This window comes from Diceros bicornis, chromosome 1, assembly GCF_020826845.1.
Source record: "Diceros bicornis minor isolate mBicDic1 chromosome 1, mDicBic1.mat.cur, whole genome shotgun sequence".
Taxonomy (NCBI): Eukaryota; Metazoa; Chordata; class Mammalia; order Perissodactyla; family Rhinocerotidae; genus Diceros; species Diceros bicornis.
In genome coordinates, this window is record NC_080740.1 from 56,257,552 (window position 1) to 56,276,249 (window position 18,698).

The 18,698-nt window shown below is 46.9% G+C and overlaps 1 protein-coding gene across 2 annotated transcripts in view; it reads right to left on the reverse strand.

Annotated features, from left to right (window-relative positions):
• Positions 1-6,813: 6,813 nt before the first annotated feature.
• KLHL3 (kelch like family member 3) overlaps positions 6,814-18,698 on the reverse strand; it is a 112,124-nt gene continuing 100,239 nt past the window's right edge. For both annotated transcript variants that reach the window (XM_058540866.1, XM_058540875.1), the window contains 4 exons: positions 17,067-17,195; positions 13,398-13,538; positions 11,196-11,339; positions 6,814-7,254 (listed from right to left, as the gene is read on the reverse strand). In XM_058540866.1, coding sequence (XP_058396849.1) covers positions 7,226-7,254; positions 11,196-11,339; positions 13,398-13,538; positions 17,067-17,195 — 443 coding nt within the window. In that variant the 3' untranslated portion in view covers positions 6,814-7,225. The remainder of the gene's footprint in view (positions 7,255-11,195; positions 11,340-13,397; positions 13,539-17,066; positions 17,196-18,698) is intronic.

The following is an 18,698-nucleotide window of genomic DNA, read 5'->3' on the forward strand; positions in this document are numbered from 1 at the left end:
CCATCAGTCCCTCTCAGAGGCGGTGGCCAGGCCCAGAGTGGGGCATCCCACAGCAGGTTGGCCGCAGAGCAGGTCTCCTGCCCAGCTCTGGGCTCTGCCTCACTGCCTGCCCCTGCGGGCCGGACACTGGCAACCTCCTAGCTCCAGAATGTGCCCATAGGGTATAGCTCTCTGGGGTTTGAGGATGACACAGCTCAGGAAGCAGCCTCAATAGGAGGATGGGGTTGCATCTCTTCTCAAGGTTCCATGTGACCTTGGGCCGGTTAATTAACCCCTGTGATCTTGCGAATTGGGCACTAGCTACCTCGATGAGGTGTCCTGGGGATTAACTGGAATTAAAGAGCTCAGCACAGGGCCTGGCACACAGTAAATGCACAATAAATGCTAGCTACTATGATTATTGAAACAATTGCAGCCTAAGCCCTCTTCTCAGGCTTGTTGTCAAACTGCATTGTGGGTCAAAAGAGCCAGTAGGTTCCATCTGGGGCTGCTCCACTGCTCACTTATGACACACACTCAGACAAATGGATTCACCTCTCTAGGCCTCCTCTGTCCCAGAGAGACACAAATTCCTGCCTGCCTGCCCGCCTGCTGTTGTGGGGCTCAGAGGCCTGCCCTCATCATTCTGAAAATGTCAACTGCTCTATAGATGCAAAGGGCAAGCGGCACCAGCCCTCCCACTCTCCATTCACCCACATGAGGTGAAAGACCAGAGGCTACAGCTGGAGGCCAGCCCAGGGGAGGGGGAGGAGGTGAAGGCACTACCACCTGAGCCCATCTCACATGCCTTTCTTCCTTTTCCTGTAAATATTTCCTGAGCGCCAAGGGAGTAAATCAAGCAGGCCGTGCCGTCCTGGAGCTCAAAGTTTACTTTTCCGAATGTGGGGAGGGATCTCACCGAGAGGCTCCTTCTCATCCCTTGGGTCTCTCCAGCTTGAAGCTGAGCCTGACCTCTCTGTGCTGTCCATCTATCACCTGGAACAGGGCAGAGACACCGACATCCCAAAGGGGTGTCATCCCAGGACAGCCCAGTTAACCAGAGCAGGAGCCCAGGTCCCCAAATGGGCAGATTTGAGAAGTGGGCCTCCCAGGCCCACTTCATAACAGGCTCACCTCCCATAGAGTGAGACCCATCTTAGCTTCAGACCTGACTCCCAGTGACCAGAGATACTCAAGAGGAGGAGTCCAGAAAGAGGCAAGGCAAGGCAAGGCAGCTGACAGGAAACATCCAGCCTCCAAGGGGGCACTGCCACCTCCCTTGCAGGTTGTCATGAGAATTAAAGGTCAAGCATTTAGCAAGTGTCTGGCACAAAGTACGCAATCAATAGTGGCTACTGCTAGTATCATCACAGCAGCAACTACGACTACTTACCATCAATATTAGATGGGGACATTGTTGGTCCAACTGGCCTGAAAAGTTGGGCTTCAGTATTTCTCTTGAGCCATGTTTGCACTTCCCAGGGACCTTTGGTGCCTTCCTCTCCTTGGTGCTTCTCAGCACGCCCTCCTCCCCTCATCACCTCCTCACGGCTGGAGTGACAGAGGAGTAAGGACACAGACTCTGGATGGCGACCAATATCCTGGCTCCATCAGGAGCATTGAGGAGTTTGCAGCATTGCTACCTTAGGCAAGTTGTTTAACCTCTCCACATTTCATATCTTCATTGTAAAATGAAGATTATAATAGTAACTTGGAAGACTGTGATGAGGATTAGATGCGTTGATATAAGTAGAGCACTTAGAAACGTGCCAGGCACATAGTGAATGCAGTCATGCATCACTTAATGACGGGTCCATTCTGAGAAATGCATTGTTAGGCAATTTCGCCGTTGTGCGAACATCATAGAGTACACTTACACAAACCCAGATAGTAAAACCTACTACACACCCAGGCTACATGGCGCTAATCTTATAGGACTGCTGTTGTATATGTGGCCCATCATTAACTGAAACGTCATCAAGCGGCACATGACTGTACTCAATAAATGTTAGCTGTGATTATCATTTCATATATGTTGACATTTTATAAAGAAACATTTAATAAATAGTTGCATATACTTTATTATTTGTATATTTAATAATAAAAACATAAAAAAACTATAAAATTGGAGCCTGCCCGGTGGTGCAGTGATTAAGTGCGCGCGCGCTCCACTGCGGCGGCCCGGGGTTTGCAGGTTCGGATCCCGGGTGCACACCAACGCACTGCTTGTCAAGCCATGCTGTGGTGGCATCCCATATAAAGTAGGGGAAGATGGGCACGGATGTTAGCCCAGGGCCAGTCTTCCTCAGCAAAAAGAGGAGGATTGGCGACAGACGTTAGCTCAGGGCTAGTCTTCCTCACAAAAAAAAAAAAAAAACTATAAAATTTTTAGGTCTTATAACAAACTTTTTAAAATCAATGTTTATTTACAGCTGAATCTCTTGTCTCCTCCTCCCTGTGCCTGAGACCAGCACACCCACCTCACAACGATCGCCGAGCAGTCACCCATACCACCGAACACCTACTGGAGGGACGGGCCTCTCTGGGCCTCACTGAAGAAGGTCTTTGTGGGTCTGGCACTGTGCTGAGGCCAGACAACAGAGATCAAAGGAACCCAGACCCTGTCTAGCTGATCTTAAGGGAAAAATTTTTTAATTTGAAGACAGCAGGAGCAAGTCTATCCTTTTCACGTCTGAGATATAGTGGAGAGGCTACACTACAGAAAGGAAATACTGAGAAAGGTTCTCACAGTTTGGCTTTTATTAAAATTAAAGTAACATACAGTATGGGAAACTACAACACAATTCCTGTTAAAATAACACATTTGAGGAACTGTTTCTTCAGCTGTCACTGTAACTGATCAAGCATGTGACATGTGTTCTTTTACAAGATATACGGTCCCTAAAATCCAAGCAGAGGACACCAGACCAAGGACCTTACCCATGCAATGCGTGGTAGGGGGTGTCAGTGATCGAGCCTGCCCGCCTGTGGGCAGCCACACAGACAGAGCACTCGGACAGACATTCACATTCAGTGTCTTGAGTTTTCTTTCGAAGAAAGTATTTTATACATCATATACAAATTAAACAAGAAGTCCAACAAGGGTCCTTTATTGCCACTGAAAAAGGGGAAAAATAATTTGAAATCTCTTAACCAAAGGCAAGAACATAGCACTAGAATAATTCGTTTCTCCAAACGCCACAGTCCTATGCATTCCTGCCGTGGGTGATGCCATATCCACGAGTCATCAAGCTGCATGACAAAGGCTGCACAGGGGCTACAAGGCTGTGATTATCCACTATGGAAGAAGCCTCTTCCATTCCCAAACGTCGGAAGTGCTGCCGGCTCCCCTGCTTGGTCAGTAGATACACAGCACAGCTGAACATGAGGGGCTTAGGACTCTAAATAGTGCAAACACTTAAAAAAAAAAAATACATTCCAACCTCCTTGCTTCTCCAGGCAAACAGAGTCTTAACAACTCCAGCTAACTGGAATATGTGTTCACTCAACCTCCCAACTTGATCCAACAAGGTGCAAATGAGGAGCATGGAGGCAATTTGAATGGCACCTGTCCCAATAATAATAAAAATAAAGATTTTTTTAAATGACGCTAATGGTAGGTAAGTACACAAAATAGAGCCTGGAGTGTAGACATAGCTCAAGAAACAAGTAAGTTATAAGTGTAGTGTGAGCAAAGCACATGCTTAACACATTCCGATGGGGATCATGAGGAGTGACCCCTCTTTTAAAGTTTGAAGACAATATGCTTCCAAAAGGGACGTCATCCAGTAGCAAAGGCCTTAAGCTGCTGGAAGCTTCACAAGAACAAGGGGACAGAATAGAATGAGCACTGGTCCGCTGGACCTAGGAAACGCCTGGGAGTATACAGCGGAGGGCAGGCCCCTCTCTGGGGCTTCTCCACACCATGGTGTGCCAGGCTGAGTGCCAGGCAGTGACAGCTACCAGGAGACGGGCCAACCAGCCTCACCCCCATGGAAAACAGATCCCAAAAAAGCGGACAGGCAACATAGATGGATAAGTGCTGAGTCAAACTTAACATTAGTCCCTAAGCAATTCAAGAAATACCAGTGATTGTATTTTTAAATTCAGCAATCTCCCTTAAATATGGTGTAAGAAAGAAGACTCCAAGTCAAAGAGACTTGTCTATCTGGAGCTACTGAAAAAATCGATTTTTGGAGGGTGAGAAACAAAGGGAAGACAGCTACAGGCATGAACTATGTCTGAAAGTGAATGACGTGTAGAACATAACATTTCATTATCATGGACAATAAAAAGCAATTCAAATATCCTGAAAAATTATCTTATAAAAATACCTACATTAAAATTTTAGCGTGAAAGCTACAGCTTCAATTTTATAAAAAGGCAATCTTTGAAAGGATCTGGCTCAGGAATATATAAACATTACACAACAGATATCAAAGTAAGACAGCTCAAAAAGCATCTTAGGGGATATTGCAACTGGTTTGTCATGAAATAGAATTAAGTATTCTTATTGCATAGCAGAAAATGAGGTCACTTTCATTTGCATAATACTGCAACTTTTTAGATGGAGAGATGCCATTGGGTACTTATGAGAAATAACTTTGGAATTCAGAGTCTGACTTCTATGTTGTCCAAATCAGTATCCAAGTGGTGTCTAAGCTGCTTCTAACCTTGGACCGAATTCCATTTCATCACTGCGATCAGATTTCAGACACACCACTGGCAAAGCTGCATTCACAAGCAGGTGTGGCCACCTGAATGGGGGGCGTCGGGGGTCACCTACCACATGGCCAGCACAGACTTGAAAGTAAGTCTATTGTGTCCACTGTGGAGAGAGAATCGTACCTGGTGATAACGAGACAGCAGGCTTTGGATGGCATCTGTGGGCAGCTGAGCAGATTGGCTTTTTGGTGATGACGTACCAGTGTTCTAGTCCCCGTGAGAAAGGACACATGAGGATGAAATGAACACGGCCCCAGCAGCACGACCAGCAGGGTCAGTGCTTCCTGGGAAGAGAGATGTGAGGTGGAACCAATAGCAAAAATCCAAAAGCAGAAAACATAGCTGGCTAGCTTTCAGGGAAGGGACCCCTCCGGAAAGATGGTGCACAAACAATAGCCTCCCCCACATAAGCATGAAAGCCCAGCTCCCAGGTGCTGGGGGAGGGGATGGGGAATTCACCTTTCACCAGAAATCACCCCAGCCCCAACCTCCTCCCCACCATCCACACACTCACACACCAAAACAAAGTCCCAAACCTTCCTCAGAGAGGGAGGAAGAACATTTGGAACAAAAAGCTCATTCCACCAGCTTCCAATCCAGAGCCAGGCAGAGCTCTGAAACCACAGCCATCTCCAGTGCTGGATGAGACAGAGCATCCAACTAAAAGCACGCCTGATTCCTTTAGAGATGTTTCTTCCAGGTCCATCAAAGCTGCTTAGTCTCTTCCCAAGGCTAGTAAAAATTCCGGGTGCCTTGGTGCTCTCCAGATGTCTCGCTGAAATAGCATCTGCTCAACATCAGAAGGAGAAGTTTCCTCTTCAGGAGAATTGAGTTTTTAGTGCACAATAAACATACAGTAAATACACAAAGTGGCCGACTAGCTGGGGAGGGCCCTGGGTTTCTAACTGCGGCAGGGTGGGGAATGCCAATCTCCTGCATTACCTGCTTGGAAGTAGCCCATTTGTGTCAGAAGTTCAACATCAGGGTTCATAAAGCCCACCAGCTCCCTGCAAGTGGACCTAGACATCTGGGAGGGTTAAACCCCAGCCCCCAAGGTGGAGGCTGTTCTCCAGACACAAGACTTCCTCACTTCTTATGCCAGAAATTCCAACATAAGCAACTGGCTAGTTTAGAAACAGCACAGCTTTAAGCTTCTTTTTTTAAATACAAATGACTCCATGTGCCCTCAAATACCCCCTCCAGATGCTTGAAGTTCTGTCATTAATAATTTTTACCTGTAAATTAGCAAAGCTCTTATCAAGCTCCTCTTTTAAAATGCAAGTACCCCTGAGAGAGATCACACAGCCAAGCCCTACCACCATTTCCTCCCCAGGGGAAGCAAGGAGGAGGGGGCTGTTCTGAGGGTTGGAGAGAGGGTACAGGCCCTGGAATAGGGGGAGAGCACAAGGCAAGGACATCAGACAGACATGACCATCATCACAAAGTGCCGAGGGCCCGCCCCAGCTGGCATACTCCTTTGAAGGCATCCATGTCCATCTGAATCACACAGGACTCCATCCAATGCAGGGACAAACCTATCTTTGGGTTTGGAGGGAGGGTGAGCTTTTACTTATCCTCCAAACCAGAACACTTTTGAAGGTAAAAGGAGATGCTGTGAATAATTAAGCCTGGACAATAAGTATAAATGGAGACTGTCCTATCCCGGGAAACCCAGAAGTAGGATCCTTTCTGAGATCATTACGGGCAGGGATTGAAGCCTTTCCATTTTGGGTTTTATGTTTTTGCTTTTTGTGTAGATTTTTTTTCTCCAGTGTGTTACTCAGGGCTTCTATGATGAGCTAGTTTTCCCAGCTGAAGAGACAAAAAATCTCCCAGACCTGGAATCCATGACATCCAAGACCAGTGGCCCGAAGACCGAGCAGTTCTCTTCTGCTTCCCAGAGGAGAGCCCAAGGAAGAGCACCCGCTGTGGGGCTGGGGAACCCCTTTGTTCCTAGTTCTAGCACACAAAGGACACGGTGCAGCTTTGAGCATGCCAGATCCTCTGCAGACAGTGTCAGTAGTCAGGCCAGTGTGTGGGCATGGTCAGAGCACTGCCCCTCTGGCTGCTTATTTCTGGACATTCCCTGTCCAGCTCAACCTCCAGCAGCTTTAGTAGTCTCAGGGGCCCCACGGGCAAATCCAGAAGAGAGGTTTCTGTGATTTGATTTTCAGCATAGGGGAAAAAAGTATCAGTAGTAAAGAAATCCAGTAGATTGTCACACACCCCCAACTCAGTGAAACGCCATGTTCTATACACACAAGGTGTCTCTGTAGAAACACAAAAAAAGCCCAAATGTGCCGCCTGGAGCTATCAGGAACCCACGGCTCAGGGCAAAGGTCAAAACACCTTAGGGGAGCAGGAGATGGGTCACTGGTGTTCCGGACGGGACGCCACTCTGCCAAGTCTCGCTCCACTGCAGACTCTCGCAGCGAGTGGCATCCAGCCGTCATGGTCCTGCTGTTCTGAGTCATAGGCAGCACCCCTCCCTTCCTCCACATCCTGGCAGTGGGAGTTGGGGTCACAAGGGCTTGTGAATTACAGCAACACCTAAGATGAAAGGGGGAGAGAGTTATCATCTTAGCTTCTCCAAAGTTATTCAGAGCCCCAAGGAGTTCATGAATCCAAGGCAGCCCAAGCTGCCTGGATTCCCTTCCAAGGGAAATGGGCACAATTTGTATCCAAATATTGAAGGCCCTCTGGACTCAGGCTGCCAGCAGCTGGCTGTTTCCCGCTGTAACAGCCAAGTCCCCACAAGATATTTGAGCCCACGAGCACAGTCCTTCAACACCAGGTTAGTGGTCTCATCCCACATCATCACATGGACTCACCTCGTATTATAATGACTCCCCTTCCCAACCCCAGCACTCAGCTTAACGACACTCAGCACCCTCACTGGAAACACACAGGCAGCTCCACAGCTCTGAATTTGTATCACTTTAAGAGAAAGCCATGGGCCGGCCCCGTGGCTTAGCGGTTAAGTGCGTGCGCTCCGCTGCTGGCGGCCCGGGGCCCGGATCCCAGGCGCACACCGACACACCGCTTCTCCGGCCACGCTGAGGCCGAGTCCCACATACAGCAACTAGGAAAATGTGCAGCTATGACATACAACTATCTACTGGGGCTTTGGGGGAAAATAAATAAATAAATAAAAAGAGAAAGCGATGAGTGGTTCACGTCTACTTTTAGAAGACACTAAAATGAACTGGAAAGAACAGTGGAGTGACTTCATGGAAGTAAGAAAAACTGAATTCCCATCTTACCTCTGCCACCAGTCAAGCTGCACTGTGGCCTCAGACAAGTCCATTTACCTCTTTAGGCTCAGTTCCCATACTATTCAACGTCATCTAACTGAAAGACCCCTCCAGTGCTAAATTCTATACTTGGATAAACACTCCAGACATGTCTGTATGTGTTAGTATTTTAGCCAAGTTGAACCACACTTAACAGCAAACTTTGTGAATCCGTGTACGACCCTAAAATCTCACTGTAATGTACTGAGCTATATGGCAGATACTGTAGGTTGATTTAATCAACTCCCTGCTACTTGTTCTCTACTAATAGAGAGTAGTAAGTTATGAGCCCAGCTTCCCAGACTACCTTGCAGCTGGGAGTGCCTTGTGACGCAGGCCTGGCCCACATGATCGTGATGCAAGCCTGCCATTGCTACAGCTTTGGCTTTGTCCCTCGTCCTGCCTGGAATGCTCATGCAAGGCCAAGGGGGAAGCAGCAGCTATTGATAAAGCTGGCAGAACAGAAGAGAGAGGAGAAATCTGATTCTTCAATAACAGTCGGAGCCACCAGGCCAGCCCTGGACTTCTTTCTGCCTGAAACCAATATACTCCTTCCTTATTTAAAAAAGTATCTGTTCATTTTTCTGGTACCTGCAGCTGAACAAAATCCTAGATCAAAATCCAAAAATAACAGAGTCTTATTTTAACATATTCCCATGACTATAAAATCTTCTAGTTGAAGATGAGATTGAGAGAACATCGCTCAAAGAAACCCCAGGATGCCCTACGGTGAGATTCTGCTAAGACATTTATTTCATGTTTATTCTGGTATAGAGGTGCAGACGTAAAAGCTCAGCGGTGGGCAGAACCTGAGTCCTCAGACCCAGATGTACTGCCTGAACTTGAGAAAATCTTGCCTGCAATCCAGGGTTCTCTTTCACAAAGCAGTATTTTTTTTAAAGCAGGCTCCTGTATTGCTTTTTTATATAATCTTTTTCTTTTGATTATAAAAGTAAAATATTCTCATTATGGAAAATTTGGAAAATGCAGAGGAACACAAAGAAAAAAACTTTAACCCTTCGTACAAAGAGAATCACTATTATCTTTTCGGAATATTTCCTGGCTTCTAATAATAGTCACAATCATTTACTGAGCGGTTTCTACGTGCCAAGCAGGCGTTGTACTAAGCACATCCCAACTATTATTGCATTCCATTCTCATGACAGCCCTAAGAAGCTTGGTATAATTTTATTCTCATTTTACAAATGAGAGAAAAGGATTGGTCCGATTGATCACCTTGCCCAGAGTCCCAGGGCTAGTGCCAGAGCTCGGATTCAAAGTCAGATCTGACTCCGAATCCCACTTCCTCAAGCAGTAGCGATCAAACCCCCACGATGCAGCTACAGGACTGAGCTCACAGGGTGCACACACTCTGCATCCTCCTTTTTTAACCTCACAGTCTGTCGCAAACATTTCCTCATGACATTAAAAACACTTCCACTGTATAAATATTACACAATTTATGTAACTACTTCCCCTCATGTCACTAAGTAGGTCTCAGTTTTTTGCTATTATAAATAATGTTCCATCAAATAACTTTGTCCATAAATCTTTGGATTTCAGGACATTTCCTTAGATTCTAAGACAATAGATTCACTCAGTCAGTAGCTTTGAACACAAATTGCACATCTGCTTGTCTCCTCCCCACCTACTTCTGGAATGGGCAGACAGAAAGAAACAGACATGAAATATTCAGCACATACACAAAATCCTAACCACTCACTAAGCCTTCCCCTCTCGTTAAAGGCACGTGTGGAGGAAGGGGGATCCCTCACTGGCCTCACAGCCTTATACTAGAAAATGCCCTGCACTTTCCACTACAGCTTCGAAGAAAATGACAGCGCTGGTTTTAATAATTAACCATGAGAACAGAATCACTCTAGGATCAAAACGCCTCTAAAATCTTTTATATTTAGTTGACAAAAATCCTAAATGAGGGAAAAAAAAGTGAAATAAGTTCATTGCAATTGAAGCCTTGTGTTGAGAGAACATGATACAAACGGCTTTGAGCCTGCCAGGCACAATCTTCATTTGCACTGAAATCAAACAAGATGGAATGATTAACCTTTCTAATGCAAAATGGGAATAAGAATACCATTGGAGTCCTGGTGTAGATTACATGAGATAATGGTTGTAAAATACTTAGGATGATGCCTGGCACATTGTATGTGCCCAATAAATAAATGTTAGCCCTAACTAGTCCAGTTTCTGGAAAACCAGACACAAGGAGCTAGGCTACATCGTGGATATATAGGTTTGCTTGTCACCCTACAGAGCCCCGACCTCAGCAGCACTAAGTCTGATCCTGCCCCCTACATCTCACCAAACCCATCACACACACTCCCCAAGAACAAGCCTCTACGCCAGCCTCATGCCTTACTCCTCCCTCCAGCCTCTTGCCTGGAATGCTTTATCCCAAACCCTGAGCTGGAGTAGCACAAAGACAACAAGCTTAGGAGTTAGACCTGGGTTTGAACTCTGACTCTGCCATTTTTCAGCCGTGTGGCCTTGGGCAAGTTACTTAAACTCTCCAAACCTCAGTTTTATCATCCGTAACATGGAAGGGTACAGTCCATCAACCAGAGGGTTGTTGAAAAGATAGGAGCAAATGTATACAATGGTGTACCTAACACACTGCCCTGTGGCACAGAGAGGGGGCACCTGGCAAAGGGCAGCTACCTGTGTGGTTATGACCCACTCAAGTTTAATGAAGCCCCATCTCCTCCAGTGTGTTCCCTGACTCTGCCAGTTCCCACCTGTCCTGTCCTAAAGCCTGTAGAGTGTGTTCCATTTAGAACTTAAGCTTGTATTTCCTGTTTTGTGTAGGCAGGTCTTATCTTTCCAAATTAATTTCTGGAAAGCAAGAATTGTATCTCATTCCACCTACGAGCCCGGCACAAAACAATCCAAGAATGGCAATGAAATGCTGAAACCTCTTACGACAACTCAGATCTGTTGGAAGAGACTCCCTGGAACACTGTGTTAAGAAGACGTCAGAGGCTACATTCAGGTTCGCTGGGGAAACAAGCGCTAATTATGGGTATCTGTTGTGGGCACAGAATGAAGGAGTGGTGACATATGACAATTATGTGCCATCCCTGGAGGAGGCACTCAGTCCCAAGTTAAGCAAGCTTACCCCCACTGATCCCACCGAGGGCCTCCAGTGTGAGGGTGGGAGGGGGGATGGAGCACACTGACCTGCGTAGCTCCGCCCTGTGCTCATGTTGGTTGGCAGCAGCGTCCATTTGTCGGTGACAGGATTGTAGTACTCCACCGAAGCCAAGTTGCAGGATCCGTCATCCCCTCCAACCACATACAGGAGCCCATTCACTGCGCAGACACCTGAGAATCGAACAGAAGCCATAGGAGATATTATAGCAGGAGCACAGGGGATCAGGATGGTGGAGAGACATATCTGCATTGCCCTGGAGGCTCTTTTCCTCCCCTTCGTGGTAGCACAACAGAGAACCGGCTCTGCAGGTCTGAGTTTACTCAATGGAAGAACATACTGACAGCAGCAACCGGGTTCCGAGGACCCCCCTTTCAAACAAGGTCACTTCTCTGAGCAGGGAGCTTTCACTGCTACTGGCCCCACAGATGTTCCCTGCTCCTGATCCTACAAATTTGTAGAGCATTATGGGTACAGGCCCTTCTCCATGGAACACTGCCCACAGTGCATGCAGACTTCCTATGTCCAGCCTGAGCTACGGAATCAGACAATTCAGGGGATTTTATGCATGCTACTACTACTGTGCTTATAAGTTTTTCCCTGATAAACCCTGTTATATTCATATTGTGTGGCGCTAATGATTGTGTCTGTGATCCTTTATATGACTGGGGTCTAAACGCACACACAGTTCCCAGGGAGGAGGCACTCCTCCCACTCTGATCTCAGAGTGAGATGGTTTTGGGGCAAGGTCTCATGCAGCAAGGACTCAAGAGTAGGAAAATGTAATTATTGCTCATCAAGGTTTTAAAAGGCCATAATCCAATATACTGTGTATTTTTCAAAACTAGATTAAGGGATTGATGATGCTTAAAAAGTGAGAGTATAAAATGCACCACCTTCTGGTTGGTGTGAAAAGCACATGTGCTCCTTCTGACTCAAAAATTCCACTTCTGGTGTTTTGTTCTAAAGAAATAATTTTAGATGTGTGCATTGATTAACTATAAGGGCCAGTCATAATAACCAAAGTATTACTTATAGGAAAGATGGAAATAACCTAAATGTCCAACAGTAGATGGATTATTTAAATTATGAAATAGCCATTTAAAATAATATCATGTAAATATATTTCCTGTTATAATAAGATTTTCATGAAAGATTGTAAAGTGGATTAAAGGGCAGGTTATAAAACAGTATTACAGTATGACTCCATTTTTGTTATAAAAAAATAAAAATAATCTATATGTGAGCATGTGTTATACACAAATTTACATCTGAACTTAATTCTCCAACTCTAGATAGACTAGCTGTCTTGAGGGTTTTGTAATTCCTTGCTCATGTGGCTTAAGGCCAAATGCCAAGTTATATCACAGCAGGCTTAGGCAATGAGCAAATTAATAAACTCCCCTTTGTTTACACTTTCAACAAGTCAGCTACAAATGGGTTTAGCAAACAGGTAATTTGACTATAAAGGAATTAAATCTGCCTGAAAGTCACCTGTTTGTCTTTCCAGCCTGGGAAGCTGGGCTAAGCCAATACTTTCATAGAGTAATTAGGCATAAAGCAAGATATTCTAACACAGGACATGACCCACAGGGCAAAGTTCTAAAAGGAAATAGTTTAACAGGGGTGTCAGGCTCCAGGAATAAAAACCTAAACACTCTAAGGTAAATCCTTCCTACAGGAAGGAAAAGGGGAAGAGAAGGAGAAATAGGAAGTACAAAGGAAGGAATAAGGGAAGCGGTCCCACTAGAGAGTGAAGCAGGAGCCTGGCTACCCCTAAAAGGATGGAGCATGGTTCAGGTGGGAAGTGAGAGGTTCGCACAGCCAGGCACTGGCAAAGAAAAGAGAAAACCAAGTGCCGTTGCCCGGCCTTGTCCACACAGCCCTGTGCTTAGCTGCCCAACAAAGCCACGGGCAGGGGGCCCTAACACAAACCAGAGGGCTTCTCTGGGTCTGTGTCCACATGTGTGCAGTGAAAGTCATCACCCCTCACTGGGAGGGGAGGAACCCTCTGCATCTAAGTGGGGGACCCTATGGCTAGCTCTTGGGGTTCCAAGCTCTCCCCTCCCCTAGCCCAGAGCCTACCCAGAAAATGGACCTCCCTATTCAGGATACAAGCTCAGGCCCAGGCTCTGGGAGTCTCTCCCCTCTGCGTCTCTTTTAGAGCTGGTGTTTGCAGAGAGAAAAGACCCAGAACCCCTCAAGGGGAGGAGGAGAGAGCAGCATATTACCTGCATTGCGCCGGCACATGTTCATGTCGGCCACCTGCTTCCAGGTGTTTGTTCCAGGATCATAAACCTCAACACTCTTCCTCACCAGGGGCCCATCGTGCCCACCTGTGGCGTACAGCTGTCCGCTGAGGACCCCAACCCCTGAAAGGCAGAGCACAGTGAACCAGCCTCAGGCTGGCTATAGTGACCAGAAACCAGGAGGCCTGGTGTCCGGTCCTGGACAGCCAACACCAGCAGGGGGATATGGGCAGTGCTGTTTTGTCTCCCTGGACCTCAGTGTCCTCATCTGTAAAACAAATATAATGATACCCTGCCCATCTCACTAGGCTGTCAACCTGAAAACCTCAAAATATAAAGCAAATATGACCCCATTTCTATTTAAAGAAACATAAATATATATAATATATGTAATAGATATAATAGATATATAATATATATGTATATAACATATATGTAACATATGTATGTATAAAATGGGGAAAGAGGGTTTATATACAAAGAAAAAAGAAAAAAAAAAAAAGACCGAAAGAAATCCACCAGAACATTGAGTAGTTATTTCCAGGTGGTAAAATTACATTTGTTCTGTTTGCCTCTCTACATTGCCTAGTTTTGCTATTACTTTTATTCCTCAGCCTCACATTAGCTGAGTTAAAAATGGGACTAGCCACCCAGCAGGTGTGCTGGGTCATTACCCCTGCTTGTCCTGAAGCGGCAGCTGCTCCCTGCCCGCTTGCTCTCCTCCTAGACAGCAGAGGGACAGTAAACCACTCACGATGTCGTGAGCCTGAGCCTAGGGCTTGGATTGCATCAGTTACAAGCCTGAGTGCAACCTTTTAAAATCCTTTAATACAAGCCAAGGAAACCAAAGCCAGGAAGGAGGAGGGTGGCACAGTCCCCTAGAAAGAGCAATTAACTGGATGGCCGGGATACCTGGGTTCTGGACCTGTGTCTCTTAACTTGTCCATCCGGGGAACCTTCCCCTTTCTGGACCTCACTTTTCCCGTTCGTGAAGTAAGGGACTGGACTAGACCAGGAGTTCCAATGGACCGTAGACTACTCCACTCCATGGACAGGCTGCATCTCAATCAGCTGGGGAGACGTTGAAATGAGAGATTCCAGGGCCTCACTCCCTGAGACACTGCTCAGGGATCACAAGAGGTATCTCATGTGTTAGGATGTGAAGCCAGGTGTCAGACCCAAGGACTGGATTTCTGGAATATAAACTTCATATGGACAAGGACCGTGTCTGTCTTATCATGTCTGTTTCCCGTGCCTGATGGTGGGTAGCAGGTTCTCAATAAACATTGTCTGAATGACAAAACAAGTAAAATCTCATGCAATTACACTGGTGTGCTAGTGGTTCCTCGCAGTTGCCCTAAACTAACAGCAGATGGTGGTGTTGCATCAACAATGGCTATCTAATAGGCTTGGGTTTAACAAACTTCAGTGTGTTCCAAAGTTGCCTCACCTTCCCCTCCCCCATGCACAGGCTGGGACCAGAGATGGCCTCCTTTCCTCACAAGCATCTGCTGGCATTGCCCACACCCTGCTGAGGAGGCAAGCAGCCTTCCAGGCATTCAGGGGCACCACTGCCCTTTTGCAGCCTCCTCCACAAACGGTCACCCAGAGGTTTCCTGGACCTAGAGCCACAGGGTCTTCAGCCGCTAAAAAACACCCACTACGACAAGCATGTGGGTTCCCAACTTCAGAGGTGAGGCTTCCCCAAATCTTAGGGATGTGAAGCCCCAAGCAAACGCTAACCTGGGAGCCTGAGGCCAGGACTCTGACAGTAACCTGAGGAAAGAGCCCACCTCTGGGAGAGAGACTGTTCCCAAAATCGAGGTCACTGCGCCTCCCTGGGACACAGGCAGTAGAGTTGTCACGGTCCAGGGCCTCCAGCCCAGGTGAGAGGCAGGAGCCGGGCTGAGTGATCTCCACTCAGCAATAACCCCTGGGCAGCCTGGCAGCTACGGAGCAGCGTCGCCTCCACTCCGAAGGCAGCTCTGTCCAAGACGAGCCTGCACTCGCTGGTGCAGGCCTGTGCTCATAGCCCCTCCACACTTGCTGCTTGAGACATTCCTCGAAGCAGCCACACCTCTCAGAGCTGCTGCACTCCTACCAAGCTGTCCCTACATCCTTGACCTTTGAACTTGCTCTCACACCTCAAGTCACAGAGAGGATTTCTAGGAAGGACAAAGACTACTCGATCAAGACCCTATAAACCAAAATTACTAAAAGAGCTCTATGAAGGGACAAGAACCATGGGACGTGTGAATTGAATTGGTCCCTAAGGAATATCTACTGCAACCCATTCATTTCACATCTGAGGAATGAGAGGCCAGAAAGGGGGAAGGGACGTGCCCAATGTCACACAGCAAGTTTGAGCAGCCCCAGCACTAAATCCCAGACCTTCTGACTTCCAGGCATATGCTCCGTGTTCAGAAGGGCCAACCAGTCAGGATTGGCAGAGACAAGCTTCCTAAAAACAGCATTCCAAACACAAATGCTTCTTCGATGGAATCATATAGCTTTTTCTTTTCTAACCAGTGAGCACACAAAGGTTCTTGAAAAATATTAAAATAGCATAATTTTTAAGGAATGCTGAGGAAGTGGTCATGTGTTTGATACTGTAAAATGAGATCACAACTCAATCTTCAAAAATATTAAAAACAAGAGAAAGGAATAACATTGTGGGTAAAAACTCCCAGTTGTGGCTTCCCTTCCCAGAAGTCACACAGCCTTCCCGCCAGGCCCAGGTTGGTCATCAGTCACCACGCCCCACAGGAACTGGGAACAGAGAGCCAAGGCCCAGTGCCCCCGTCTGCCCTTCCAGACCCTTTCCCTTGGGCCTCTAAGATGATGGAGAAGACAAAGCAGGGAAGAAGGGGCTGTTGCTCCACTTCCTGAAAACTCCCGAAGGACTACAGAGTTCCTAGTGTCCCCACAGGAAGTGGAAGTGGCCCACATTTGGGAGGTCATTCTCTTCCCATGGAGGGGAGGACGGTGAAGTGGGGGAAAGTTGGGGGGATGGGGGGAGACATAAATTTATCTCCAAATATGAACGCTGATAACTTGGCTTTCAACCCCCAAGACAAGCAAGCTTTAGCTTTTCTGCTGAAGACTGGACAGCGTGCTTGTCCTACAACTTCATGAGAATGAGATTCTAATAATTTAGGGGTCACAAAAGCTAACTTTGAAGTGAGACATACCTCAGTGGGAATCCTGAGGTGTCAGTTACTAATGTTACGACCTTGGGCAAATTACTCAACACCTGGTCGACTTACTTTCTAAATCTGTTGAATGGAATTAATATTGTGTCTATGTTTTAGGGCTGTGGTGAGGATAAAATAAAATGGGCAATAGACAGTGCTTATTAGACAGCACTTGGCACACAGCAAGCCTTCACTTTCAAGAGACGCAGACACCTCCACAGAAACAGAAGGGATGATGATGAAGAGAATATTATCTCACCTGTTTTCTAGCAAAGTGATCCCCAGGGAAAGGTTAACTTACAAGTGCTTGTGTCGAGCTGCAAAGGTGCTAGTGGGATTCTACGCATTAAAAGGAAAGAAGAGGGAGGTAAAATAAGGCAGAATGTTAAGCTGTTGGTCTCCAGACCCGCCTGTGAGCAGAAGAGACATAGCCTGCACCCAGAGGCTCTCCCTGTACCTGCGCCACTGCGGCGGGTGCTCATGTCTGCCACATACGTCCACTCATTGGTCGCTGGGTTGTACTGCTCCACGGTGCTCAGGCACTGGCGGGAAGCCCCATCATAACCCCCAACAGCATATAGCTTCCCTGGAACAGACAAAATGGCTGAGGGCGGTGCCGGGGAAACACATTTCAGGAGCTGAAATTCCATCTTTAACCCAGTGGGGCACCCTCACCTGCATCAGACTCAGGGCCCCGTCCCTCCAGAGAGACCACTGACTTACTCCCCGACCAGGATAAGCATCCTTCACATCTCTGCCTTCCACTTCCTCTTAAACCCCGGGCTCCTTGAAGCAGTACTGAACCTCTTTCTAAATAAGCACTCCAAATACCCAGCACGAAGCTATGGCCTAGCACCACTGGGGATCAGCATATTCTTGCTAGTGAACCACGTTAGATCTTCTCCAGAACAAGGCACCAGACAGATGGAAAGCTACAGGGCCCCAGCTACAGGCAGGCAGGCCCATTTTCTGGCTAAAGGCTCACAATAGCAGACAGAACAAATATTGAAAAATATTCTTCAACGTGAACCCAAACCCTGTCTTAGCCATGGTTTGTACTTCAGCCACAACTCTGGCAGGTGGAGCATATGATGGGAGTGCCCTGCCTGCACTCTGGTCTGGGGTGACTGGGATTTATCTGCAGACTCCTTGGTGACCTCTGAGCCATGCACAAGGGCTCTGAAGCACCATCACCTATTTTTAAAATAAAAATATCATAAGCTGTTATCCAAGAGCATCATTTCTGCCTGGGGCTGGGGGTGAAGTTGGGCAAAGGCGCAGGAAATTGGTATTTGAGCTCTCCCAGAGCAAAGAGTCAAACATTTTGGGTTTAACATGTAGCCTTAGAATGCAGTAGGAGGGTCTCTTCTGTGTGTGTGTGCACGAGGCGGGGGAGTCCTACCTCTCTCATGGGCTTCAGACAGATAGGGGACCAAAGAGTTAAAACAAGGATCTTAAACACTAGCTGTAGACCAAATAAACACTGCCAGATGAAATCTACTTAACAGAGTTACTTAAAAGATTTTTTTTTGTTGGGCCGGCCCCGTGGCTTAGCGGTTAAGTGCACGCGCTCCGCTGCTGGCGGCCCAGGTTCAGATCCCGGGCGCGCACCGACGCACCACTTCTCCGGCCATGCTGAGGCCACGTCCCACATACAGCAACTAGAAGGATGTGCAGCTATGACGTACAACTATCTACTGGGGCTTTGCGGGGGGGGGGGGGGTAATAAATAAATAAAATTATTAAAAAAAAAGATTTTTTTGTCAATATGTGCTTTCTTAATGGAGTGATACCAAGAGTACAACTAGTATGTGAAAATCTGCAATTATTTTAAGTTAGAAAGAGGTTTTCAGGCTCAAAACTGTGCTCTACTATCAGGACTATTGCCACATCAAATGTGAAATTATTTCTTCTTCTATTATTGAGCCTGGTTTTGTTTTCTGCCCCACAATCCTCTCAACTGGCACTTCTAAAAGAAAGGGACACCTCCTCCCTGGTTCTGCCCTCACCCAAGCCAGAAGGAAAAAATTCTGACCCAGCAGCTCCTCCAGGGTATAGGCCACACATTCTTTCAGTGTGTGCTGGCTGG